This window comes from Macaca thibetana, chromosome 19 (assembly GCF_024542745.1).
Source record: "Macaca thibetana thibetana isolate TM-01 chromosome 19, ASM2454274v1, whole genome shotgun sequence".
Taxonomy (NCBI): Eukaryota; Metazoa; Chordata; class Mammalia; order Primates; family Cercopithecidae; genus Macaca; species Macaca thibetana.
In genome coordinates, this window is record NC_065596.1 from 7364015 (window position 1) to 7387508 (window position 23494).

At 55.0% G+C, this 23494-nt stretch overlaps 3 protein-coding genes across 8 annotated transcripts in view; all 3 read right to left on the reverse strand.

Annotated features, from left to right (window-relative positions):
• Positions 1-823: 823 nt before the first annotated feature.
• Positions 824-23494, reverse strand: part of OCEL1 (occludin/ELL domain containing 1) — a 65060-nt gene continuing 42389 nt past the window's right edge. Inside the window, exons 2-7 of one of the 2 annotated variants that reach the window (XM_050769770.1) lie at positions 3897-3977; positions 3344-3520; positions 3014-3219; positions 2037-2202; positions 1731-1784; positions 824-1237 (exon numbers count right to left, since the gene is read on the reverse strand). In XM_050769770.1, coding sequence (XP_050625727.1) covers positions 1115-1237; positions 1731-1784; positions 2037-2202; positions 3014-3219; positions 3344-3520; positions 3897-3965 — 795 coding nt within the window. In that variant the 5' untranslated portion in view covers positions 3966-3977 and the 3' untranslated portion in view covers positions 824-1114. Of the gene's footprint in view, positions 1238-1730; positions 1785-2036; positions 2203-3013; positions 3220-3343; positions 3521-3896; positions 4012-23494 lie in introns of those variants that run through there. The other variant, XM_050769768.1, reaches the window with a different exon arrangement.
• USE1 (unconventional SNARE in the ER 1) lies at positions 11392-16906 on the reverse strand. The gene is made up of 8 exons (XM_050769907.1): positions 16747-16906; positions 16404-16453; positions 16187-16265; positions 15937-16089; positions 14472-14481; positions 13533-13560; positions 11833-12007; positions 11392-11590 (listed from the first exon to the last, which is right to left on the reverse strand). Exons 1-8 carry the CDS (start codon positions 16846-16848, stop codon positions 11408-11410), a joined length of 780 nt encoding a protein of 259 aa, XP_050625864.1. The 5' UTR covers positions 16849-16906; the 3' UTR covers positions 11392-11407.
• Positions 18998-23494, reverse strand: part of MYO9B (myosin IXB) — a 135649-nt gene continuing 131152 nt past the window's right edge. For 2 of the 5 annotated variants that reach the window (XM_050769407.1, XM_050769404.1), the window contains exons 36-40: positions 22574-22697; positions 21896-21943; positions 21431-21564; positions 20521-20648; positions 18998-20400 (exon numbers count right to left, since the gene is read on the reverse strand). In XM_050769407.1, the coding sequence (XP_050625364.1) occupies positions 19985-20400; positions 20521-20648; positions 21431-21564; positions 21896-21943; positions 22574-22697 (850 nt within the window). In that variant the 3' untranslated portion in view covers positions 18998-19984. Of the gene's footprint in view, positions 20649-21426; positions 21565-21895; positions 21944-22573; positions 22698-23494 lie in introns of all 5 variants that reach the window. The other 3 variants (XM_050769406.1, XM_050769405.1, XM_050769408.1) reach the window with 3 other exon arrangements.

The following is a 23494-nucleotide window of genomic DNA, read 5'->3' on the forward strand; positions in this document are numbered from 1 at the left end:
ATGTTGGCCTCTAACTGGAAGGCAACTTGAGGCTCTTGGGGGAGAGAGAACCCCCATTAAGGGTTCAAACCCTACCCAGAGATCCTAGACAAATCCCTTTTGTGGAACCTTTTTTTTTTTTTTTTTGAGACAGAGTTTCACTCTTGTTGCCCAGGCTGGAATGCAATGGCAAGATCTTGGCTCACCGCAACGTCCGCCTCCAGGCTTCAAGTGATTTTCCTGCCTCAGCCACCATAGTAGCTGGGATTACAGGCACGCACCACCACACCCAGCTAATTTTTTTTTTTTTTTTTTTTTAAAGTAGAAACGGGGTTTTACCATGTTAGCCAGGCTGGTCTCGAACTCCTGACCTCAGGTGATTTGCCAGCCTCGGCTTCCCAAAGTGCTGGGATTACAGGAGTGAGCTACAGTGCCCAGCAGGAACCTCATATTTTTTCTCCTCTGGAAATGAAGGAACAATTTTGTGGTGATGGCTGGGTGCAGTGACTCATGCCTGTGATCCCAGTACTTTGGGAGGCTGAGGCAGGAGGATTGCTTGAGCCCACGAGTTTGAGTCCAGCCTAGGCAACATAGACCCCATCTCTACAAAAAATAAACAAAACCGGGGCGTCATGGTACATGGCTGTGGTCCCAGCTACTCAGGAGGCTGAAGTGGGAGGATTGCTTGAGCCTGTGAGGTTGAGGCTGCAGTGAGCCATGATCACGCCACTGCACTCCAGCTTGGGCGACAGAGTGAGACACAGTCAAAAACAAAAACAAAAAACTTTTTGTATGCATGACAACTGAGTGAAATCAGAAGTGTTAAGTAATTATACTCAGTAGGTGTCTAATACATGTTTATTTCACTGGGATGGAGAGCAGGCCCTACTTCCAGGGAACAGGTTGAGATCTGGAGTCCCTATAGGGTCAAAGCTAGAGGGCCCAGAGGAGGAAGACCTGGAAGGCCTTCCTGGAGGAGGAGCTGTCAGCGCCGAGTCCAAAATGAAGAGGCATTTGCAATCCTGGAGAAAGCTACCCCTGGTAGGGGGAGCTGCAAGAGGAAAGGCTGAGGAGATACCAAGAAAAGCAAGGGGCCTGCATCCCCATGCAGCCCTCTGCCCATCTGCAGGGGCACTCAGAAGTACACAGAGCCCTCGCTGTCTCCTTGGTCATTGAATTTCTGGATCTGAGTCTTGAGATGCCTCAGTTTACCCTTCAGGTAGTGGCAGCGAGCCTGCTTGTCCAGGAAGCCAGGATCCTAGGCAGGGCGAGACCCGGAAGTCCTTGCAGCAGTCTGCCCTGTGGCCCTCAAGCTGCTCAACCCTCTGCCTTTCATTCTCCGAGCCTTAATTTTCTCTCCTTGAAACTGGGCACAGGCAACTGGGTGAGCTGGGTGAGGTGGCTCATGCCTGTAATCCCAGCAGTCTGGGAGGCCGAGGTGGGCGGAACACTTGAGGTCAGGAGTTCTAGACCAGCCTGGCCAACATGGTGAAACCCTGTCTCTACTAAAAATACAAAAATTTGCCAGGCGTGGTGGTGAGCGCCTGTGATCCCAGCTGAGGCAGGAGAACCGCCTGAACCCGGCCGGCTGAGGTTGCAGTGAGCTGAGATCTTACCACTGCACTCCAGCCTGGGCGACAGAGCGAGATTTTGTCTCAAAAACAAACAAACAAACAAAAAAACCGACACAGGCACCCCAGCCTCACAGAAGTCTCGGGGTGCAAGACCAAGCTGTGGGATGCAAGACTCACCGTTTGCTTCTTCTCAAACTCCCTCCAAACCCGGGCTGCAACTTGGGCCTCCTTCTGCAAGGGGAGGAGTAGAAAGGGGGTTTAGGGAGAGTTGAACTCAAGGAGGGATGGGGAAACTGAAGCTCAGACACACTAAATGCCCATCTAGTGGGGACTTCAAGGGCTGACCTAAGCCATGTGTCGTGTGGCGCCCAGCCAACCTAGAGTAGAAAGAGTCCCAGAAATCTGGATCCAGTGGGTGTCCCACAGGCTTGTGTCGGGCCACTCAGAAGGGCTGTGGGGCAGGGCTTTCTCCCCAGTGCTGACCTGGCTTTGGGGTGGGGGCAGGGAGCTCAGCAGGGCCTCCAGCTGCCAGAGCTTTGCCTGTGCACACCCCACCTCCCGCTGGAGCTCCACGAACTCTCCGTACTGGTCCTGGAACACTGCGGCGTAGCGGCTCCGCTCCCTCTCACTGCTCACCGGTGGGTACTTACTACCAGGTTGAAGGGGGTCAGAATGTGAGCGTAAAGAACCCCACCCTTTCCCCCAGTCAGTGTAATTTGCTTTCCTTTGTCCATGCCGGGCCCCCTACTAAAAATGTTCCTTTTCTCCTCGTCTTTTTATTATTATTATTATTTTATTTATTTATTTTTTTTGAGACGGAGGCTCGCTCCGTCGCGCCCAGGCTGGAGTGCCGTGGCCGGATCTCAGCTCACTGCAAGCTCCGCCTCCCGGGTTTACGCCATTCTCCTGCCTCAGCCTCCCAAGTAGCTGGGACTACAGGCGCCCGCCACCTCGCCCGGCTAGTTTTTTTGTATTTTTAGTAGAGACGAGGTTTCACCGTGTTAGCCAGGATGGTCTCGATCTCCTGACCTCGTGATCCGCCCGTCTCGGCCTCCCAAAGTGCTGGGATTACAGGCGTGAGCCACCGCGCCCCGCCTTTATTATTATTTTTTGAGATAGAGTCTTGCTGTGTTGCCCAGGCTGGAGTGCAGTGGAGCGATCTCGGCTCACTGCAACCTCCACCTCCCGGGTTCAAGCAATTCTCCCACCTCAGCCTCTTCAGTAGCTGGGATTACAGGCATGCGCCACCATATCCAGCTAATTTTTATATTTTTAGTAGAGACGGGGTTTCACCATGTTGGCCAGGCTGGTCTCGAACTCCTGACCACAAGTGATCCACTCACCCCACAAGGGATCCTTTTCTTTTTACTCTTTGGTAAACTCTTATTCAACTGTCAAAGCCCCAGCCTCAGTGCCCCTCTCTGATCTCAGGCATGAAGAATCACATGGGGGACACTCACAGCTCATAGTCGGGCACTGGGTGGGGCCTAGGCTTATGCCCCTTAGGGATGGCTCCAATAGGCTTCTTGGCATCCAGGAGGGCCTGGGAGAGCAGCTCATCCTCAAACACAATCTTCCTGGGCTTTGCCTTGTGGGGTCCCGGCTGGGGCTGGCACGAAGGGCGGGGGGCGCTGGTTTTGAGGCCTCCAGGCGCCAGTCCTTGCAGCTGCCACAGGAATCGTGGTTTGGAGTTAAATCGGGGTGTCGGGAAACCGGAGTCCTTCAAACTGGGGGGACTAAATCTTTTGCCTAGAGGCCCGGCCTGGGGACCCCCTCCCGGTCAGGCTCACCGGGGGCCCAGGCCCAGGCGGGTGAGTCTGCAGGTGCCCCCGGGAGCCGCGAGTCTTTGGGGGCTCCTGGGTGGGCATCGGCCTCCGGGAGAAGCAGCTCGTGGGTTTCCGGGCTGATGGGCGGGTCCTGCGGGGGGTGTCGTGTCCCGCGCGTGGCGGGGGTGGTCTGCGGGCGGCCTGTGGGTGGACACGCGGAGAGGACACGCCTGGCGACGCGCACGGAGAAAGGACGCGCGGGCAGCACGGCCCGAAAGCAGCCAACTCTCACCCAGCGGGAGCAGAGTTCCCCAGCGCGGCCTCTATTTGCATAGACGCACGCGATTGGTCCGCAGCGACCTCCAGACCCCGCCCACGACTGCGTAACCCAAAAGAGCGCTATGTAAACGAGCTCTGACGTCGCCGCGCAGCCTGGGACCTGCTCTAGTTAACCCCCGCGCTGCCGGAGCCTCGCCCTCTGGGGCACGCGGAGCCCACGGACAACCGCGCCCGAGGAGCTCCCCGGGACCTCCGCCCCACCTGCAAGGCCGTCCGGCTGGCTACCGCCCCGGGTCACCTGTCCCAGCGTCTGGAGCTCCGAGCCTGGGTCCGCTGTCAGAGAGGCACTTCCGTCCCGGTTGTGCATTTACTGCAGGACGGACCTGACCAGCGGGGTCGCTCGGCAGGGCAGTGGGGCGGGGTCTGACGGGAGGGGGCTGGGCCTGACGGCCTGGGGGCGGGGCTGACCTGGCTGGGCGTGGCCACACACCTTCGAAACGTGGCCGACTCCGACCTCGACTCTCAAGTTTGTCTGATAAAACGGGATGGTTTTGCAAATTTAAACTTATTTATTTTTTCAGCAATTATATGAAAAAAAAATTTAACAAGAGCCTCGCTTGCCCAGGCTGGAATGCAGTGGCGTGATCTCGGCTCACTGCAGTCTCCGCCTCCCGGGTTCAAGAGTTCTCCTGCCTCAGCCTCCCGAGTAGCTGGGACTACAGGCGCCCGCCAACACGCTTGGCTAATTTTTTCTATTTTTTAATAGAGACGGGGTTTCACCGTGTTAGCCAGGATGGTCTCGATCTCCTGACCTCGTGATCCGCCCGCCTCGGCCTCCCAAAGTGCTGGGATTACAGGCGTGAGCCACCGCGTCCGGCCTCTCACGTGTACTTTCAAAGTTGAAAATACTGACTACTCAGGCCAGGCGCGGTGGCTCACGCTTGTAATCCCAGCATTTTGGGAGGCCGAGGTGGGCAGATCACGAGGTCAGGAGTTCGAGACCAGCCTGGCCAACATAATGAAACACCGTCTCTACTACAAAAAATTAGCCAGGTGTGGTGGCAGGTGCCTGTAATCCCAGCTACTTGGGAGGCTGAGGCAGGAGAACCGTTTGAACCCAGGAGGCAGAGGGTGCAGTGAGCCAAGATTGCGCCAGTGCACTCCACCTGGGCGACAGTTGAGAGACTTTGTCTCAAAAACAAACAAACAAAAAAGGCCGGGCGTGGTGGCTCATGCCTGTTATCCCAGCACTTTGCGAGGCCGAGGCGGAAGGATCACCTGAGGTCGGGAGTTCAAGACCAGCCTGACCAACATGGAGAAACCCCATCTCTACTAAAAATACAAAATTAGCCGGGGTAGTGGCGCATGCCTGTAATCCCAGCTACTTGGGAGGCCAAGGCAGGAGAATTGCTTGAACCCGGGAGGTAGAGGTTGCGGTGAGCTGTGATCGCTCCATTGCACTCCAGCCTGGGCAACAAGAGCGAAACTACGTCTCAAAGCAAACAAAAAGGCCGGGCGCGGTGGCTCAAGCCTGTAATCCCAGCACTTTGGGAGGCCGAGACGGGCGGATCACGAGGTCAGGAGATCGAGACCATCCTGGCTAACACGGTGAAACCCCGTCTCTACTAAAAAAAAATACAAAAAACTAGCCGGGCGAGGTGGCGGGCACCTGTGGTCCCAGCTACTCAGGAGGCTGAGGCAGGAGAATGGCGTGAACCCAGGAGGTGGAGCTTGCAGTGAGCTGAGATCCGGCCACTGCACTCCAGCCTGGGCGACAGAGCGAGACTCCGTCTCAAAAAAAAAAAAAAAAAAAAAAAAAAAAAACAAAACAAAAAAAAACACAAAAAACAAACAAGAAATATTGCCTATTGCATGAGTGAAAAAATTTAGAAACTATTTCATAAGTCTTTTCCTGTTATATCCTGCAAATGTTTTTGCTTGTTGATTTTTAGAAGTTCTTCAGGCCGGGCGTGGTGGCCCAAGCCTGTAATGCCAGCACTTTGGGGGGCCGAGACGGGCGGATCACGAGGTCAGGAGATCGAGACCATCCTGGCTAACACGGTGAAACCCCGTCTCTACTAAAAAATACAAAAAACTAGCCGGGCGAGGTGGCAGGCGCCTGTAGTCCCAGCTACTTGGGAGGCTGAGGCAGGAGAATGGCGTAAACCCGGGAGGCGGAGCTTGCAGTGAGCTGAGATCCCGCCACTGTACTCCAGCCTGGGCGGCAGAGCGAGACAACGTCTCAAAAAAAAAAAAAAAAAAAAAAAAAAAAGAAGTTCTTCAAATGTCAGCTGGGCAAGGTGGCTTATGCCTGTAATCCCGGCAGTTTGGGAGGCCAAGGTGAGTGGATCACTTGTGGTCAGGAGTTCGAGACCAGCCTGGCCAACATGGTGAAACCCCGTCTCTACTAAAAATACAAAAATTAGCCAGTCATGGTAGCATGCACCTGTAATCCCAGCTACTCAGGAGGCTGAGGCAGGAGAATCACTTGAAACTGGGAGGCGGTGGTTGCAGTGAGCCATGATTGTGCCGCTGTACCACTCCAGCCTAGGCGACAGAGCGAGACTCCAAAAAAAGTTCTTCAAATGTCAAGAAAATTCATGTAACCAGGCAGTGTATCTTTTTTTATTGCTGCTATAAATGGGATGCTTTAATACATTTTAAAGCTATATACATATATAGTATACAAGAAATGAATTTTAAAATATCCCTAAGTCTCTTGCTAGCTTATAGAATTCTTTTATTGAAATATCTTTAGTCACATTGCTTGGGCCTATCATATATACAGTCATCTGCAAATAATTTTGCCCTCTCATTTCTTATTTTTCTTCTTTTCTTATTTTTCAATCTCATTTCTTTCTTCTTGTTTTAGAGACAGGGTCTCACTCTGCCACACAGGCTGGAGTGCAGTGGCGCCAACATAGCTCACTGCAGCCTTGAACTCCTGGGCTCAAGTGATCATTTGCCTCAGCCTCCTGAATAATTGGAGCTACAGGTGTGCACCACCACACCTGGATAATTTTTTTTTTTTTTTTTTTAAAGATGGAGTCTTGCTCTGTCTCCCAGGCTGGAGTGCAGTGGTGTGATCTCGGCTCACTGCTACCTCCGCCTCCTGGGTCAAGCAATTCTCCTGCCTCAGCATCTTGAGTAGCTGGGATTATAGGTGCTCGCCACCACGTCTGGTTAATTTTTTTTTTTTTTTTTTTTTTTTTTTTTTTTTTTGAGACGGAGTCTCGCTGTGTCTCCCAGGCTGGAGTGCAGTGGCGTGATCTCGGCTCACTGCAAGCTCCGCCTCCCGGGTTCACGCCATTCTCCCGCCTCAGCCTCCCAAGTAGCTGAGACTACAGGCGCCCGCCACCACGCCCGGCTAGTTTTTTGTATTTTTAGTAGAGACGGGGTTTCACCATGTTAGCCAGGATAGTCTCGATCTCCTGACCTCGTGATCCACCCGCCTCGGCCTCCCAAAGTGCTGGGATTACAGGCTTGAGCCACCGCGCCCGGCCTTTTTTTGTTTTTTTTTTTGAGAGGAAGTCTCACACTGTCGCCCGGGCTGGTATGCAGTGGGGTGATCTCAGCTCACTGCAGCCTCCACCTCTCGGTTTCAAGCGATTCTCCTGCCTCAGCCTCCCGAGTGGCTGGGACTACAGGTGTACACCACCACACCTGGCTAATTTTTGTATTTTTAGTAGAGATAGGGTTTCACCATCTTGGCCAAGCTGGTCTCAAACTCCTGACCTCGTGATCCACCCGCCTTAGCATCTCAAAGTGCTGGGATTACCGCCATGAGCTACTGCACTCAGCTGATAATTATTATTTTTTTGAGATGGAGTCTTGCTCTGTTGCCCAGGCTGGAGTGCAATGCAACGATTGTGGCTCACTGCAATCTCTGCCTCCTGGGTTCAAGCAATTCTCCTGCCTCACCCTTCTGAGTAGCTGGGATTACAGGCACCTGCCACCACGCCCAGCTAATTTTTGTATTTTTTAGTAAAGACAGAGTTTCACCATGTTGGCCAGGCTGATCTTGAACTCCTGACCTCAAGTGATCCACCTGCCTTGGCCTTCCAAAGTGCTGGGATGACAGGCGTGAGCCACACCAGGTGGCCTACATCTGGATAATTTTTACATTTTTAAATTTTTATTGGTAGAGATGGGGTCTCGCTATATTGTCCAGTCGGGTCTTAAACTCCTAGGATCAAGTGGTCCTCCTGCTTCAGCCTCCCAAGTAGTTGGGACTAAAGACATGAGCCCCATGCCTGGCATTTTATTTATTCTATTTACAGGGTCTTGCTGTGTTGCCCAGGCTAGTCTCTATCTTCTGGCCTCAAGCAATCCTCCTGCCTCAGCCTTTGGAGTATCTGGGACCACAGGCATGCACCACCATATTTGGCCCCATTTCTTTTTTTCTTCTAGTTGTGCTCACTACCACCTCAAGACTATGTTAAATTACGGAGGCAGGGTGACTGTGAGCATCCTTCCCCATTCCACTCCCCCAGTTTTTTTTTTTGTTTTTTGTTTTTTGTTTTTTGTTTTTTTTTTTGAGACGGAGTTTCACTCTTGTTACCCAGGCTGGAGTGCAATGGCGTGATCTTGGCTCACTGCAACCTCCGCCTTCCCACAACCTCCGCCTCCCAGATTCAAGCCATTCTCCTGCCTCAGCCTCCCGAGTAGCTGGGTTTACAGGCACGCGCCACCATGCCCGGCTAATTTTGTATTTTTAGTAGAGACGGGGTTTCTCCATGTTGATCAGGCTGGTCTTGAACTCCAGACCTCAGGTGATCTGCCTGCCTTGGCCTCCCAAAGTGCTGGGATTACAGGCATGACCCACCGCGCCCAGCCTTGTTTTTGTTTTTTAAGCCAGAGTCTCACTCTTTTACCCAGGATGGAGTGCAGTGGTGTGATCTCGGCTCACTGCAACCTCTGCCTCCCAGGTTCAAGTGATTCTCCTGCCTCAGCCTCCTGAGTAGCTGGGATTACAGCCACGTGCCACCATGCCTGTCTAATTTTTGTATTTTTGGTAGAGACAAGGTTTCACCATGTTGGCCAGGCCAGTGTCGAACTCCTGACCTCAAGTGATCTACCTCTTTTGGCCTCCCAAAGTGCCGGCGTTACAGGTAGCGTTAGCCACTGTGCCTGGCCTATTCCTCATTTTGATGGCAGAAATTTTGAGTATTTGCCCATTAAAGTCGACACGTCCTTTGGCTTGAAATTGTTCAGTGAAGTGAGGAACATCTCCATCTATTTCCTTTCTTTTCAAATTAGGAGCCTTTGGGTAATGGAGGCTAAACAGTACAATTTGTCATTTCAGCATCTGTGATTTTGTTTTCTGAGGCATTAATGTATTGCCTTTTGCTGTTGTTGTTGTTTGAGACAGGGTCTTGCTCTGTCGCTCAGGCTGGAGTGTAGTGGTGTGATCACAGCTCACTGCATCCTCGAACTCCTGGACTCAAGCCATTCTCCTGTCTCAGCCTCCCAAGTAGCTGGGAGTATTTTTTGTAGAGATGGGGTTTTACCATGTTGTCCAGACTGGCCTCAAACTCCTGAGCTCAAGCAATCCTCCCACCTTGGCCTCCCACAGTGCTGGCATTACAAGGCATGAGCCACGGTGCCCCGGCCAATGTGGTTTTCTAATAAGGAATCATCCCTGTGTCTCAGGCATAAACTTCCTTTTTTTTTTTTGTTTGAGTAGGGGTCTCACTCTGTCACCCAGGCTGGAGTGCAGTGCCGCATGATCACTGCTCACTGTAGCCTCCAATCCCTGGGCTCAAGGGTTCCTTCTGCCTCAGACTCGCCAGTAGCTAGGATTGTAGGTGTGAGTCACCATGCCTGGCTCAGTCTCCTTCTTATGATCTACTTTTTTTTTTTTTTTTGAGATGGAGTCTCGCTCTTGTTGCCCAGGCTGTAGTGCAGTGGTGCAGTCTCAGCTCACTGCAACCTCTGCCTCCTGGGTTCAAGCAATTCTCCTGCCTCAGCCTCCCAAGTAGCTGGGATTACAGGTGCCCACCACCATGCCCAGCTAATTTTTTGTACTTTTAGTAGAGATGGGTTTTCGCCATGTTGGCTAGGCTGGTCTTGAACTCCTGATGTCAAGTGATCCGCCTGCCTCAGCCTCCCAAAGTGTTGGGATTACAGGCGTGAGCCACTGCGCTCGGCTCTATGATATACTTTTTTTTTTTTTTTTTTGAGACAGAGTCTCTCTCTGTCGCCCAGGCTGGAGTGCAGTGGCTGGATCTCAGCTCACTGCAAGCTCCGCCTCCTGGGTTTACGCCATTCTCCTGCCTCAGCCTCCCGAGTAGCTGGGACTACAGGCGCCCGCGACCTCACCCGGCTAGTTTTTTTGTATTTTTTTTAGTAGAGACGGGGTTTCACCGTGTTAGCCAGGATGGTCTCGATCTCCTGACCTCGTGATCCGCCCGTCTCGGCCTCCCAAAATGCTGGGATTACAGGCTTGAGCCACCACGCCTGGCCTTGATCTACTTTTTAAAAGCTGCCAGTAGCGCTTTTAAAAATCTCTACTTGGGCCGAGCACAGTGGCTTATGCTGTAATCCCAGCACTTTGTGAGGCCAAGGCAGGAGGATTGCTTGAGGCTAGGAAGTCAAGGCTGCAGTGAGCTATGATTGCACCACTGCACTCTAGCCTGGACCACAGAGTGAGACCCTGTCTCAAAAAAAAAAAAAAAAAAAAAAAAATCCCTACCTAATGATTTTACTCACTGTGTGATGGGGTCCATTGGGTGGGGGGTCCACTGGGCACCTCCGAGGGTCTCCACAATGCCGTCATGCTGCCATGGGGCAGACACCCCAAGCCCTTGTCACCAAGCCCCTCAGCTGCTCCCTTACAGGCTGTGCCCTGTCTGGAGCTGGTGTGAGAGCAGGGCTCAGGACCCCAGAATTCCTACTCCATGACCCTTTTCAGGACCCCTACCCTAGTACCCACCCAGTTCTCCTTTGAAATGATCAGACTATGACCTGGGGAGGGCAGGGTCTCCAGGGAGCGCTGGGCACGACCCATGTGTGTTTGTCGAGTGACTGTATGAGGGATCTGTAGTGTCCCAAGAGCTGGGGCTGCAGTGTGGCTGAGCTGTGTCCTCAAACTATTGCCTTCAATTCCAGGGAAGACCTAGTGTTGAGACCCCCTCCTCCAGGATGAGCTCCTGTCATTACCCCACTCCTCCTCGACCCTCCAAGCCCCTGTCCTACCCTTTGGCCTCACTCTGGCCTCACATTGCTGAAGGCATTGAGTTTGGCTGTGAGTCTGCTAATCGGAGGTTCCTAGGGCCTCCTGGGGCTGGGCCTCGTCCATTATGGGGTAGGCTCCAGAGGAACATGGGCGGAGGGAGAGTTTGATGAGTCACCACCCGCCAGCCTGACTTTTTCTGTTTTTTGCAATAGAGTCTTGCTCTGTTGCTCAGGTTGGAGTACAGTACCGCGATCTCGGCTCGCTGCAACCTCCACTTCCTGGGTTCAAGCGATTCTCGTGCCTAAGCCTCCCAAGTAGCTGGGACTACAGGCATGTGCCACCATGCCCGCCTGAGTTTTGTATTTTTTGGTAGAGACGGGTTTTCACCACATTGGCCAGGCTGGTCTCGAACTCCTGGCCTCAAGTGATCCACCTGCCTTGGCCTCCCAAAGTGCTGGGATTCCAGGCGTGAGCCCCCGCATCTGGCGCTGGGTTCTTCTTTCCCTGCTCACACACTCTCTGTGGCTCTTCAGGGACCTCCAAAGACCCTCCCATCTCATTGCGCACCCTGAAAGGCATTGCTGGATGGGGACAGGGGACAGAAGGAAGACAGACAAGGTGGGCGGGGGTCTTTATTTGAGTTTGGGCATGATTCGAATGAAGAGGATCATACTAATGAAGATGAAGCAGACGATAATGAGCATGGCCCAGAGGAACCAGTTGACTGACTTCTGTGTGTGCTGCTCCAGCCGCTCTGACTCTGTCTTCAGCTTCTCCAGGTTCTGGTCTGCCATTTTCAGTGAGTGTGACAGGGTCTGCGGGGAAGGTGGAAAGGGTGTCAACAGGACTGGGGCCTGAATAGCTTCTCTCTACTTCCCTGGGGCTGGCCTGCACCTCTTGTCGCTTGCTGGTGCTGTGCCCTCTGCAGGGAATGCGATTGTTGCCTTCTACAAAACTCCTATTCATCCCACAAAGCCCCAGCCACCATGCTCCTGTGCTGGGAAGCCTTCTCTGATGCCCCAGGGCAAAGGTTGGAGAGCTCCCCCAGTTTCCACACCTGGTTGTCCTTCTTGATGACACTCTGGGCGGCCAGCGTATTGGTCTTGAGGCTCCGGGCCAGTCCTAGCATCTCTTCCGCCAGCTTTTCCTGGAGATTCTGATGTCGCTGCAGGACGAGGTCTAGCTCAGCTGCCGACTGCTTCTCACTCACTGGCTGGGACCCTGCCACTCCACTGATCTCACACATGGTGGGAGGAGGGCATGAGAGATGGAGTGGGAAAGAGGAGAAGACCAATACATTTTCTTGTTTTTTTTTTTTTGAGACAGCGTCTTGCTCTGTCGCCCAGGCTGGAGTGCAATGGCGTGATCTCAGCTCACTGCAACCTCCACCTCCTGGGTTCAAGCGATTCTCCTCCCTCAGCCTCCTGAGTAGCTGGGATTACAGGGACCCGCCACCATGCCCAGCTAATTTTTTTATATATTTTTTTTTTTTTTTTTTTTGAGACGGAGTCTTGCTCTGTCGCCCGGGCTGGAGTGCAGTGGCCGAATCTCAGCTCACTGCAAGCTCCGCCTCCCAGGTTTACGCCATTCTCCTGCCTCAGCCTCCCGAGTAGCTGGGACTACAGGCGCCCCACCTCGCCCGGCTAGTTTTTTGTATTTTTTTAGTAGAGACGGGGTTTCACCGTGTTAGCCAGGATGGTCTCGATCTCCTGACCTCGTGATCCGCCTGTCTCGGCCTCCCAAAGTGCTGGGATTACAGGCTTGAGCCACCGCGCCCGGCCATTTTTTTATATTTTTAATAGAGACGAGGTTTCACCATGTTGGCCAGGATGGTCTCAATCTCTTGACCTCGTGATCCGCTCGCCTGAGCCTCCCAAAGTGCTGGGATTACAGGCATGAGCCACCGCGCCCGGCCGACCAACACATTTTCAAAGCAAGCCAAAGGTCATGGCTTCAGCCACAGCCCTGCGTGGGACTCAGTTTCCCCTCCTCTGCTTTGACTTTTTTTTTTGGGACAGAGTTTCGCCCTTGTCACCCAGGCTGGAGTGCAATGGCACCATCTCAGCTAACTGCAACCTCTGCCACCTGGGTTCAAGCGATTCTCTTGCCTCAGCCTCCCAAGTAGCTGGGATGACAGGTGCCTGCCACCACACCTGGCTAATTTGGTGTTTTTAGTAGAGATGGGGTTTCACCATATTGGTCAGACTGGTCTCGAACTCCTGACTTCAGGTGATCCACCCGCCTCGGCCTCCCAAAGTGCTGGGATTACAGGCGTGAGCCACTGCATCCAGCTCTTTTTTTTTTTTTTTTTTTTTTTTTGACTGAGTTTCACTCTGTTGCCCAGGCTGGAGTGCAATGGCACCATCTCGGCCCACTGCAACCTCCACCTGTCGGGTTCAAGAGATTCCCCTGCCTCAGCCTCCCGAGTAGCTGGGACTACAGGCGCTCGCCACCATACCCGGCTAATTTTTTGTATTTTTAGTAGAGACAGGGTTTTGCCATGTTGGCCAGGCTGGTCTTGAACTCCTCGCCTCGGGTGATCCGTCTGCCTCAGTTTCCCAAAGTGTTGGGATTATGGGCGTGTGCCACTGCGTCTGGCCTACTTTGACTTCTGCGAAGAGCATCCACAGAAGTGGCTTCTGGTTCGTTTAGATCCTTGTGGTAGTGCCTCAGTGGTCCAGGGTTTGGCCAGTGCCACCCCGTCCCTGCCGCACCACCCAATTGCCACTACTGCCCCCCAGGGCCACAGACACTCACGTTCTCTTCCTTACGTCCATCTCAGGCTCTGAAAGCAAAACAGGCCAAGCAAAAAGGCAAGTGTTTGTTTCCGGTTTCCGGCATCCTAACCATTGCCTGTGCTGGGCCTACTGTTTGGAATGTTGTTTCCTCATCTTGTCTGCTGCCCCGTTGGCTTCTGACCATGCTTGAATACCCCCTCTTCTAGGAGAGTCTCCTTACTCCTGTCTCATTTCCCTCAGACCCCAGATCCCTCCCTCCAGCCTAGCCTTGGTCCCATAGGCTGGGCGTGCCTAGCTTTAACAAATTTATCTATTTGCTTATTTTTGAGATAGAGTCTTTCTCTGTCAACCACGCTGGAGTGCACTGGCGCGATCTCAGCTCACTGCAACCTCCCCCTCCCAGCCTCAAGCAATCCTCCTGCCTCAGCCCCCCAAATAGCTGGGACTATAGGTGTGCGTCACCACGCCTGGCTAATTTTTTTCCTTTTTTTTTTTTGAGAGGGAGTCTTGCTGTGTCACCCTGGCTGGAGTGCAGTGGTGTGATCTCAGCTCATTGCAACCTCCACCTCCTGGGTTCAAGCAATTCTCCTGCCTCAGCCTCCTGAGGAGCTGGGACTACAGACAGGCGGCACTGCATCCGGCTAAGTTCTGTATTTTTAGTAGAGACAAGGTTTGGTCATGTTGGCCAGGCTGGTCTCAAACTCCTGACCTCAAGTGATCCACCTGCCTCAGCCTCCCAAATTGCCGGGATTACAGGTGTGAGCCACTGTGCCCAGCAGGAGTGCCTAGCTCTGTTTCCTCTCGGGGTCATTTCCTCTGTCCTGGCTTTTCCTCCACGTGTAATTTGGTTATGTTGCTGTTGGAGTCAGGCTGGGCATGGAGGCCCCAGGGCAGCAAGGATGTATGTCTTGTCCTAGGCAGCTGGCCCTCAAGTCCTGTTGTGTTCATGGTGACTCACCTGCAGAGTCCTGTGGAAAGAAGTAAGTGGCATGAGACTGGGTGCGGTGGCTCACTCCCAGCACTTTGGGAGGCCGAGGTGGGCAGGTCACCTGAGGTCAGGAGTTCGAGACCAGCCTGGCCAACGTAATGAAACCCCATCTCTACTAAAAATACAAAAAATTAGCCAGGTGTGGTAGGGGTGCCTGTGATTCCATGGCTCAGGAGGCTGAGGCAGAAGAATCTCTTGAACCCAGGAGGCGGAGGTTGCAGTGAGCCGAGATCGCCCCACTGCACTCCAGCCTCGGCAACAAGAGTGAATCTCCATCTCAAAAAAAAAAAAAAAAAAGTAAATGCCATGAAGTCACCCCCCTTGTCTTGTTCCCAAACCTGTCCCTTCTGATCTCAACCTTTTCACCTTCAGTCAGGACATGGGGAAATCCCATGACCTCTGAGCCTGTTTCCTCAACTATAAACTGGTAACAACCACTCATATATATATATTTTTTGAGATGGAGTTTTGCTCTTATTGCCCAGGCTGGAGTGCAATGGCTCAATCTTGGCTCACCGCTACCTCTGCCTCCCAGGTTCAAGCGATTCTCCTGCCTCAGCCTCTTGAGTAGCTGGGATTACAGGCATGTGCCACCACGCCCAGCTAATTTTGTATTTTTAGTAAAGACGGGGTTTCTCCATGTTGGTCAGGCTGGTCTCTAACTCGCGACCTCAAATGATCTGCCTGCCTTGGCCTCCAAAGTGCTGGGATTACAGGCGTGAGCTGCCGCGCCCCGCCACAACAACTCATATATTTTTTTTTTTGTTTGTTTTTTTTTGAGACGGAGTCTGGCTCTGTCGCCCAGGCTGGAGTGCAGTGGCCGGATCTCAGCTCACTGCAAGCTCCGCCTCCCGGGTTTACGCCATTCTCCTGCCTCAGCCTCCCCAGTAGCTGGGACTACAGGCGCCCGCCACCTCGCCCGGCTAGTTTTTTGTATTTTTTAGTAGAGACGGGGTTTCACCGTGTTAGCCAGGATGGTCTCGATCTCCTGACCTTGTGATCCGCCCGTCTCGGCCTCCCAAAGTGCTGGGATTACAGGCTTGAGCCACCGCGCCCGGCCAACAACTCATATTTTAAAAGATTGAGCTGATCCACATAAAGTGCTCAGAAAGTAACTTGTCATCTTCTTTTACAGCTGAAGAAACTTTCGTGTCTTGTAAGTTGCAAGCCAGGACTCAAACCCTGCTCTTGGGCCAACTCTGGGGCTTAACCTGACACGTTCCATTTTTGCCTTGTACCAAATTTGCTATTCATCTAGCAAAGCCTTAGCCACAGTGCCCCTCTGTTGGGCGGCCTTGTGTAATGACCCAGGGAAGCGATTGCTGGACCCCCTCAGAGCCCCTGTATCTGACAGTATTGTGGTTCCGGCTGCCTGCAGGCATAGAACCCCCGTCCCTGTCCAAGGGGTTCCCAGGGACCAGGAAAGGAGCCCTACCGTGCCTAGTAGCTCACTCCGCATCTCGCTGGTGTACCGCGCCCGTGACTGCAGATGCACCGTCTTTGTGGCGGGCACTCGCTCTCTGGCTGTGGTTGGCACACGGCCAGGGGCCAGGAACTGGTTGGCTAGTGCTTTCTCTGAGGAGGAGGTCTGCAGAAATGTGGGAAGAGAAGTCACTGGAGGGGCAGGTCCTGGGGACGAAAGTGAGCGGTGATGGGGGCTGAGGGGGAGGGGCACCCCTTCTCACCAGCTTCTCGGCTTGCAGCATCCCCTTCAGAAAATCCACCTTCCAGGAATATTCATTGATCACCTCAGAGGCCGGTTTGCTGGGAGGTAGGAAGAAGAAAAAGAAAACCTGTCCATGGTCCCCAGCTCAGGGAAGGGTCCCAGCTGGGACAGCGGTACTGGGATGTCCCAGAATAGCCACGTGCTGATGTGAAAGCAGTAAGGCTGCCTGCACTCACCTCGCGTGGACCTTCAGAGCCTGCAACATGTCCTCCAGGGCTCCCACGTACTGGGGAGGAAAAGTGGATTGTCACCCGGGGGTCGTTCCCACGTCCTGCTCATGGGAGTGGGGGGCGGGGCCGACAAATGGGAGGGGTCAAGCGCAAAGGAGGCGGGGCCAGTGGGGGAGGGGCGGAGTCCCAAAGACGGGGGCGGAAGCTACAGGTAGACGTGGCGGGACTGACCGGAAAGGGCGCTGCCCGAGAGGCTACTGGGGCAGGGGAGTCCGGCTAGGTGGCTTCCAACCCTAGGAACCACCCCCCCGGGAGTCGGACTCTACGCGGCAGTGCGAGATCCCCTCACCTTCTCCAGGCGCCATTCGTCCGGGTCCCGTTTCTCCGCTGCCATCGCCTCGCAGCGGGATAGTAGCCGCACCAGGTTCAGCTCCAGCCTCGACGCCGCCATTATCGCCCGGCCCTACCCCGCCCCTTCCGCCGGCGCCATGTTAAGAGAGGGCGGAAGTGCCTTCAAGTGGCCTTCCGGGCGGATGTTTCGCCTGCTCCAGTTCGCTGGCCCATCTTTGTTTGGAGCAGAAGTAATACCTTGTTTTGAGGCGGGGCGCTGGGCCGGGCGCGCTGCCTCAGGGCTGTAATGCCAGCATTTTAGGAGGCGGAGTTGGGAAAGGATTGCTTGAAGCCAGGAGTTCGAGGCCAGCCAGGGCAATATAGCGCGACCCTACCTCTATTTTAAAAAAATAGGAGAGGCGCCACCCCATTCTTTCTTACTCAGGCGAATCACTTCCTTTTCTTCGAGAGCGTGTTAACCCTTCGGGAATGATAGGACGACCGGGGTCTTCGGGTGTCAGACCCCCCTGCACTGTGCCCTCTCGTTCTGTTTTGCTTGCTCAAAATACCTCCCCCCACCCCACTACTACCTGGATTCTTCCCAGTCGGAGCTGTTTCACCTCCACGCGCCCTTCCCGATTTCTCTTGTAGGAGGGGCTCTAGCCTGGAATTCAGGAATCCAAGGCTTCCCCCACCTCAGCGGGGCTCATCTGTATTGTGGTTATGAGCTTCCAGGTCACAGCTCCAGCTCTGATTCCATCCCCGGCCCTGGGCGAGTTTAACTTTTCTTGATCCGTTTCTTCCCCCGGGAAATGTACAGTGTGACAGTACCTGCCTCAAGGGTGATATGGGGCAGCTCTGCCTCAGAGTGAGCAAGGTGGGGCTGGGTCCCCCCTAACGCCCAGACCCCCGTGGAGAGAACCCCTTCCCAGCCCACCTAATTACCTGGAAGCTGAGTACCCCTATGCCTGCAGTGCCACGCTTCTGGAGTGAGAGGATGAGGGTGGGGGCTTCACAGGGACCAGGGCCTGGCATGCAGCCCTCATGTTTTCCCATACCCTAGATCATCTGTACCTTGGTCACACCAGTGGGCCTGATGTCCTTGAAAAATACCATAGACGGATGGGCGCAGTGGCTCACGCCTGTAATCCCAGCACTTAGGGAGGCTGAGGCAGGTGATCAACTGAGGTCAGGAGTTTGAGACCAGCCTGGCCAACATGGTGAAATCCCGTCTCTACTAAAAATACAAAAATTAGCTGGGTGTGATGGTGGGTGCCTGTGATCCCAGCTACTTGGGAAGCTGAGGCAGGCGAATCGCTTGAATCCAGGAGGCAGATGTTGCAGTGAGCCAAGATTGCGCCATTGCACTCCAGCTTGGGCAACAGAGCAACAATCCATCTCAAAAAAAAAAAAAAAAAAAAGAAAAATACAATGGAGGGCTGGGTGTGGTGGCTCATGCCTGCAATCCCAGCACTTTGGGAGGGTGAGGTGGGTGGATCACTGGAGGTCAGGAGTTTGGAGCAGCCTGGCCAACATGGTGAAACCCTGTCTATCAAAAAATACAAAAATTAGCCAGGCGTGGTGGTGCACACCTGTAATCTCAGCTACTCGGGAGGCTGAGGCAGGAGAATCGCTTGAACCTGGGAGGTGGAGGCTGCAGTGGGCTGAGATCGTGCGAACTGCACTCCCGCCTGGGCGACAGAGACCATGTTTCAAAAAAACAAAGAAACAAAAAAACCCCACAACCATGGAGACCAAACCCAGGGCCCATCAAAGGGGCCTCTAGAGGCTGGCAGGGCAGAGTCTAAATCCCAGCCATGCCCCTCCCAGCTGTGTGGCCTTGGACAAGCCCCTCAACCTCTGGCATGTGCAGTCTGGACTTGGGTTCTTCAGGGCCCCCGAACCAACACCAGCCAGCCAGTGCCCACAACTCCCATCTGATGGCAGCCTGGGAGCCCATCTGTTCCTGTCCTGCTGGGCCCACAGGGAACTGGCTACCTCTGATGGATGGGTGGTGGCTGCAGCTGACATTTAGGCTCCAGAGACTGGGCATTGAAACAGGGAGGCCAGAGAGGCTCCCAAGGACAGCAGGTGCTCCTTGCCAAGTGAGGCTCTGCTGGGAGCTCCATTTGCTGGAGGGTCAAGACAGATCTTTGGGGACAGTGTTCCACCATCCCCTGCACCCTTCTTGGCTGAGGCCACAGGGCAGACCCCCACCCCCCGGCCCTGCTCTTCCAAGCCCGATCCCACATGAGCAGGCATCCCAGGCACACACTTCTCAGGCACTTTTTATTTCACGCCGTGCGGAGGGCCCTTTGTCCCAGATTTGTGGCCATGTGTCCAGGTGTCTGGGGGAGTGGGCCAAGCCTGAGAGAGGAGGGCCCTGCTCCAGAGATCCCCAGGTTGTCCCTGTTGACCTGTAGGGAGGTCTGACTTCAGGCATTGCCCTCCTGGTCCGTGAGCAGTCCTGAGTCACTGGCTCCTGTTCTGTCACATGGGGTGGGTAGTGCCAAGAGCAGCCAGCCTCCTGCAGCCCTTGGCGTCCGGAAGAGTGACAGCCACATTCAAGTCTCCCTGGCATGTGAGGTCTGTGGTGCCCCTGACTCATGTCCTGGCTCCAGCCAATAGCCTAGACCCCCATAGAAGGTTCCAGCACGTCCTCACATGCACATTGGCCAGGTGGCTGTCCCCCGGAGACATGTGTCAGATGGGCACGGGTCAGGTGGCCCAAGTGTCCAAAACTCTCATGGAGGGTCCCAGCCCACTGGCCACCCCAAGCCAACCATAGCAGGGGTCTGAGCCTCAGACGCACAGGGGCCTAGTGGCCTCCGCTCTGACAGCTCAAGTCCAGGTTATAAGGGAGATGGGCAGCGTTAATAGAAAACTTTGTACATACACATATAAAAAACCATTTGGTCTTCCATTAAGGCTGTTACAGTTTAAAGTTACGTAAACCACGTACAAAGAAACGGTTAAACGTACAAAAGGGGAGTGGGGAGATGTGAGGCTGCAGGCGGAGATGTGGCGCTCCCCGCAGGTGCGTCGGTGATTTGGGGGCTGGGTGCGAGGGGGGCCTGGCTCCAGCCGGCCTCTCCCTGCCTTGACTCTGCACTTGGGGCCGGTGCCCACCTCACGTCGCTCTTGAGCTTTTGATTCTGGATCCTTCTCTGAGGGCCGAACACTAGCTCTGCAGCTCTGGCGCCCAGCTCCAGTGCAGGGGCCGTCCTCGGACATGCAGACTTTGTCAGCTGTGGCCCTCAGCCATTGGCCTGGCCCGAGGCGGGGGGCAGGCAGTACTTTGGGGGGTCCGAGTACCTTCGCTTGGCCCCAGGTGGCTGGCCATCCTCTTCTAGGGGCTCCAGGGCGCCCTGCGTTGGCAGGTGTACCCCGGGCGTGATGTACATGGAATGTACCTGGTCCGGGCGGCGGGCAGGTGGCTCCCGGCGCCGCACTGGGGCAGCCACCTCCCGGGCACCCGGTGCCCAGCAAGGCAGGTGGGAGGGCAGGCCTGGTGGGAGCTTGATGTTGGCCGTGGGCATGATGGGGGTCCGCCGGGGGGTCTTCACTCTGACCGTTACGAAGGACGACGGCCTTCGTCGTGGAGGGGCAGCCACGGTGGGGAGGGGGCTCGGGGCGGGCGCGCCGGGGCAAGGGAGAGCAGGCGCAGGGGGCCCTTTTGAGAGACAGATGGCAGGGTTACTGCAGCTTCAGGGCCGGCAGTCGGAGGACCCTCGCCCTGGGGCCTGCTGGGATAGATGGGAAGGAGAAAAGCAGACGCTACCTTAATACTGACCTTCCGAGGCCCCCCGCCCGGCCCGCTCCTCCAGCAGGCTCTCGGTGCTGGCCGACGTCTCCGAGTCCAGGTTCTCCTCGTCTGAGCCCCTTGGGTCCAGCTCCGGCAGCCGATAGGTGATGTCCTCCCTGGAGGAAAAAGCATCGTGGTGTCCAAAGCCACTCCACCAAAAGTGCCAGGCCAGTGTGGAACAGAGCAGGCCGTCCTGCTCCTAGATGTAACTCCATGTCCCCAACCTCCCCCCACCCCAAGCAAGAAGATTGCTTGAGCCCAGGAGTTTGAACCCAGCCTGGGCAACATAGGCAGACCCTGTTCTACAAAAAGTAAATGAATTAGGCAGGCGTGGTGATGTGCACCTGTGGTTCCAGCTACTGGGGAGGCTGAGGTGGGAGGACCCCTTGAGCCTAAGCGATTGCGGCTGCAGTGAACCGTGATCGCATCACTACAATCCAGCCTGGGTGACAGAGCAAGACCCTGTCTCAGAAATAAAGGCCGAGTATGGTGGCTCACACCTGTAATCCCAACACTTTGGGAGGCCAAGGTGGGGGATCACTTGAGGTCAGGAGTTCAAGACCAGCCTGGCCAATGTGCTGAAACCCTGTCTCTGCTAAAAACACAAAATTAGCTGGGTGTGGTGGTGGGCACCTGTAGTCCCAGTTACTTGGAGGCTAAGGCAGAGAATCACTTGAACCTGGGAGGCGGAGGTTGCAGTGAGCCGAGATCGCGCCACTGCACTCTAGCTGGGTGACAAAGCGAGACTCCGTTTCAAAAAAGAAAAAAAGTGTTGTTTGCCCAGTATCAGGGATGACAGGACCAAACCTGGCGAGGCCAAGCGGACCACCAGGGATGGAACCTGCGCTCCAGCTTGCCCTAAACATGAAGGACCGAGGGAGGGGACCGGGCCACTTGCTTCTCCTCCTTGATGGACTGGATCCGTTCAATGAGAATCTCTTTTTCCCGGTCCTCATCGCCACCGGCTGCCTCCTCCTCCAGCAGCACCTCCAGCTCCTCCCCCTGGCTGTCCCGGGCCTTGGGGCTCTTGTTCTGAAAGAAAGCAGCAAGGGGTCTGACTGACTCCTCTGAGTGGGCGAGGTTAGTGCCAGAGGTGTGAGCAGGTCCCAGGTTAGTTCTGATGTGGATGCGCTGGGCTCTTAGTGAGACTTCTCTAGGAATCCCACGGGACAGAGTGGTGGTCGTGTGGCCGATTAGTCGTCCTGGGCACAGAAGCTCAGCAGGCAAGGGGCCTCCCCAGCATGCACTTCTGGAAGGTTAGGACAGGCTCCGTCTATCCTACGAGGGGCCCGGGGCCCCAGGGAACTCCAGCATGCACCGCACCGGGAGACATGCACTGCGGGCCCACCGAACGCGTACATACCAGGACCCCCTCATAGGGAGACGAAAACCCCAGTTTGAGAGGCCATAGCTGGGAGAGAGATGAACACAGGGTGACCACATGGGCCAAGACAGACACAGGCATGAGCTGGGGATACATCCAATGACCAGTACCAAGACAGGGGGTCCCTGGTTCCCACAGGAGCCCAGAGCCCGTTCCCCACTAACGCACCCCTGCACTGTGGGGCTGATTCTTCTGCTCTGGGGACATTTCCCGGGGGCAGAGGGCCCAGGTCAGAAGGGACAAGGCTGGACTGATGACCTGAACCACCAGCAAGTGGGAAACTGGTCCCCCACCTGCCTCACCTAGAGGGACACAATTGGAGTGAGGCTGAGCGAGGACCATCGTCTTTTGTTCAAGGCAGTAAGTCTGCCCCTGCCTGCACGGCCCGGTGGCCCCAGCCAGGCTGGTTATGGCTGTGGCCAAGGGTGTGGTAAGAGTGGGCGGGGAACTGGAAAGGGAGGCCCCGCCCGGCTACCCGAGACTACATCCACTACCCAGTCCCATCCTCGGCATGGGAGGTCCCGCCCACCCAAGGCCCCCCTCCCACCAAGACCCCGCCCAACAACCTTCCCAGCAACAAAGCCACGCCAAAGGCCCTGCCCAGCACCAGACCCCGCCCACCAAAGAGGCCCCGCCCCCGCGATCACCGGTACTCACAGCATTTTGTCGCAGGAGCGAAAGCCTGCGGAAGGCGATGCTCTCTGCAGCCTCCAGTTGGCTGATCTCCTCCATCTTCACTTTGTATTTCCTCATCTGCTCCTTGATCAGCATCTCCACGCACCTACAGAGAAGGCCCACGGGAGGAAGTGACTCAGTTACCGCCCCGGGCACATTTGAGGTCCAGGAGTTGGTACCTGGGGGGCAGTGGCTGAGGCTCAGAAACCAAGCAGTGCCTGGGACACGGCTGTGAAGGCTCCCATGCTGTGTGACCTTTGGCAGCTCACTCCACCTCTCTGAGCCTGAGTCTCCTGTCTCTGCACGCCTCCTTGTTTGAAGGAGGGTCAGAGTGAACTGAAGCCCCTAGTCACCAGCAGGGTGGGGATTATCTTGCTTCCCAGAGAAGTCCAAGCTGCTGGGCAGTTTGTCCCAGGGGCAGCAGGCAGATGGCCCCAGGGGCTCCAGACATGTGCTCTGACCCACAGTATGCCCACTTGGTGGTCAAGGCCAGCCTGGTGGTGTCAGTATCAGAGGGTCTCAGCTCGGAGTGGTCAGTATCAGAGGGACTCAGCTCGGAGTGGTCAGAACCAGAGGGACTCAGTTTGGGTGAGCTCTGTGGTGCGAGCTGCAGGAGCTGCTTCGTGTTCCTTATCCTCCCCTGACAGGACGCTGTGTAGCAGATTCTGTGTAAAGCACATTCAGAAAGACACAACTGCTGGGACCACTGCCATCTGGATAGTTGCTTTTTTTTTTTTTTTTTTGGAGATGGAGTCTCGCTGTGTCACCCAGGCTGGAGTGCAGTGGCGTGATCTCGGCTCACTGCAACCTCCACCTCCTGGGTTCAAGCAATTATCCTGCCTCAGCCTCCTAAGCCGCTGGGATTACAGGTGCCTGCCACCACACCTGTCTAGTTTATATATG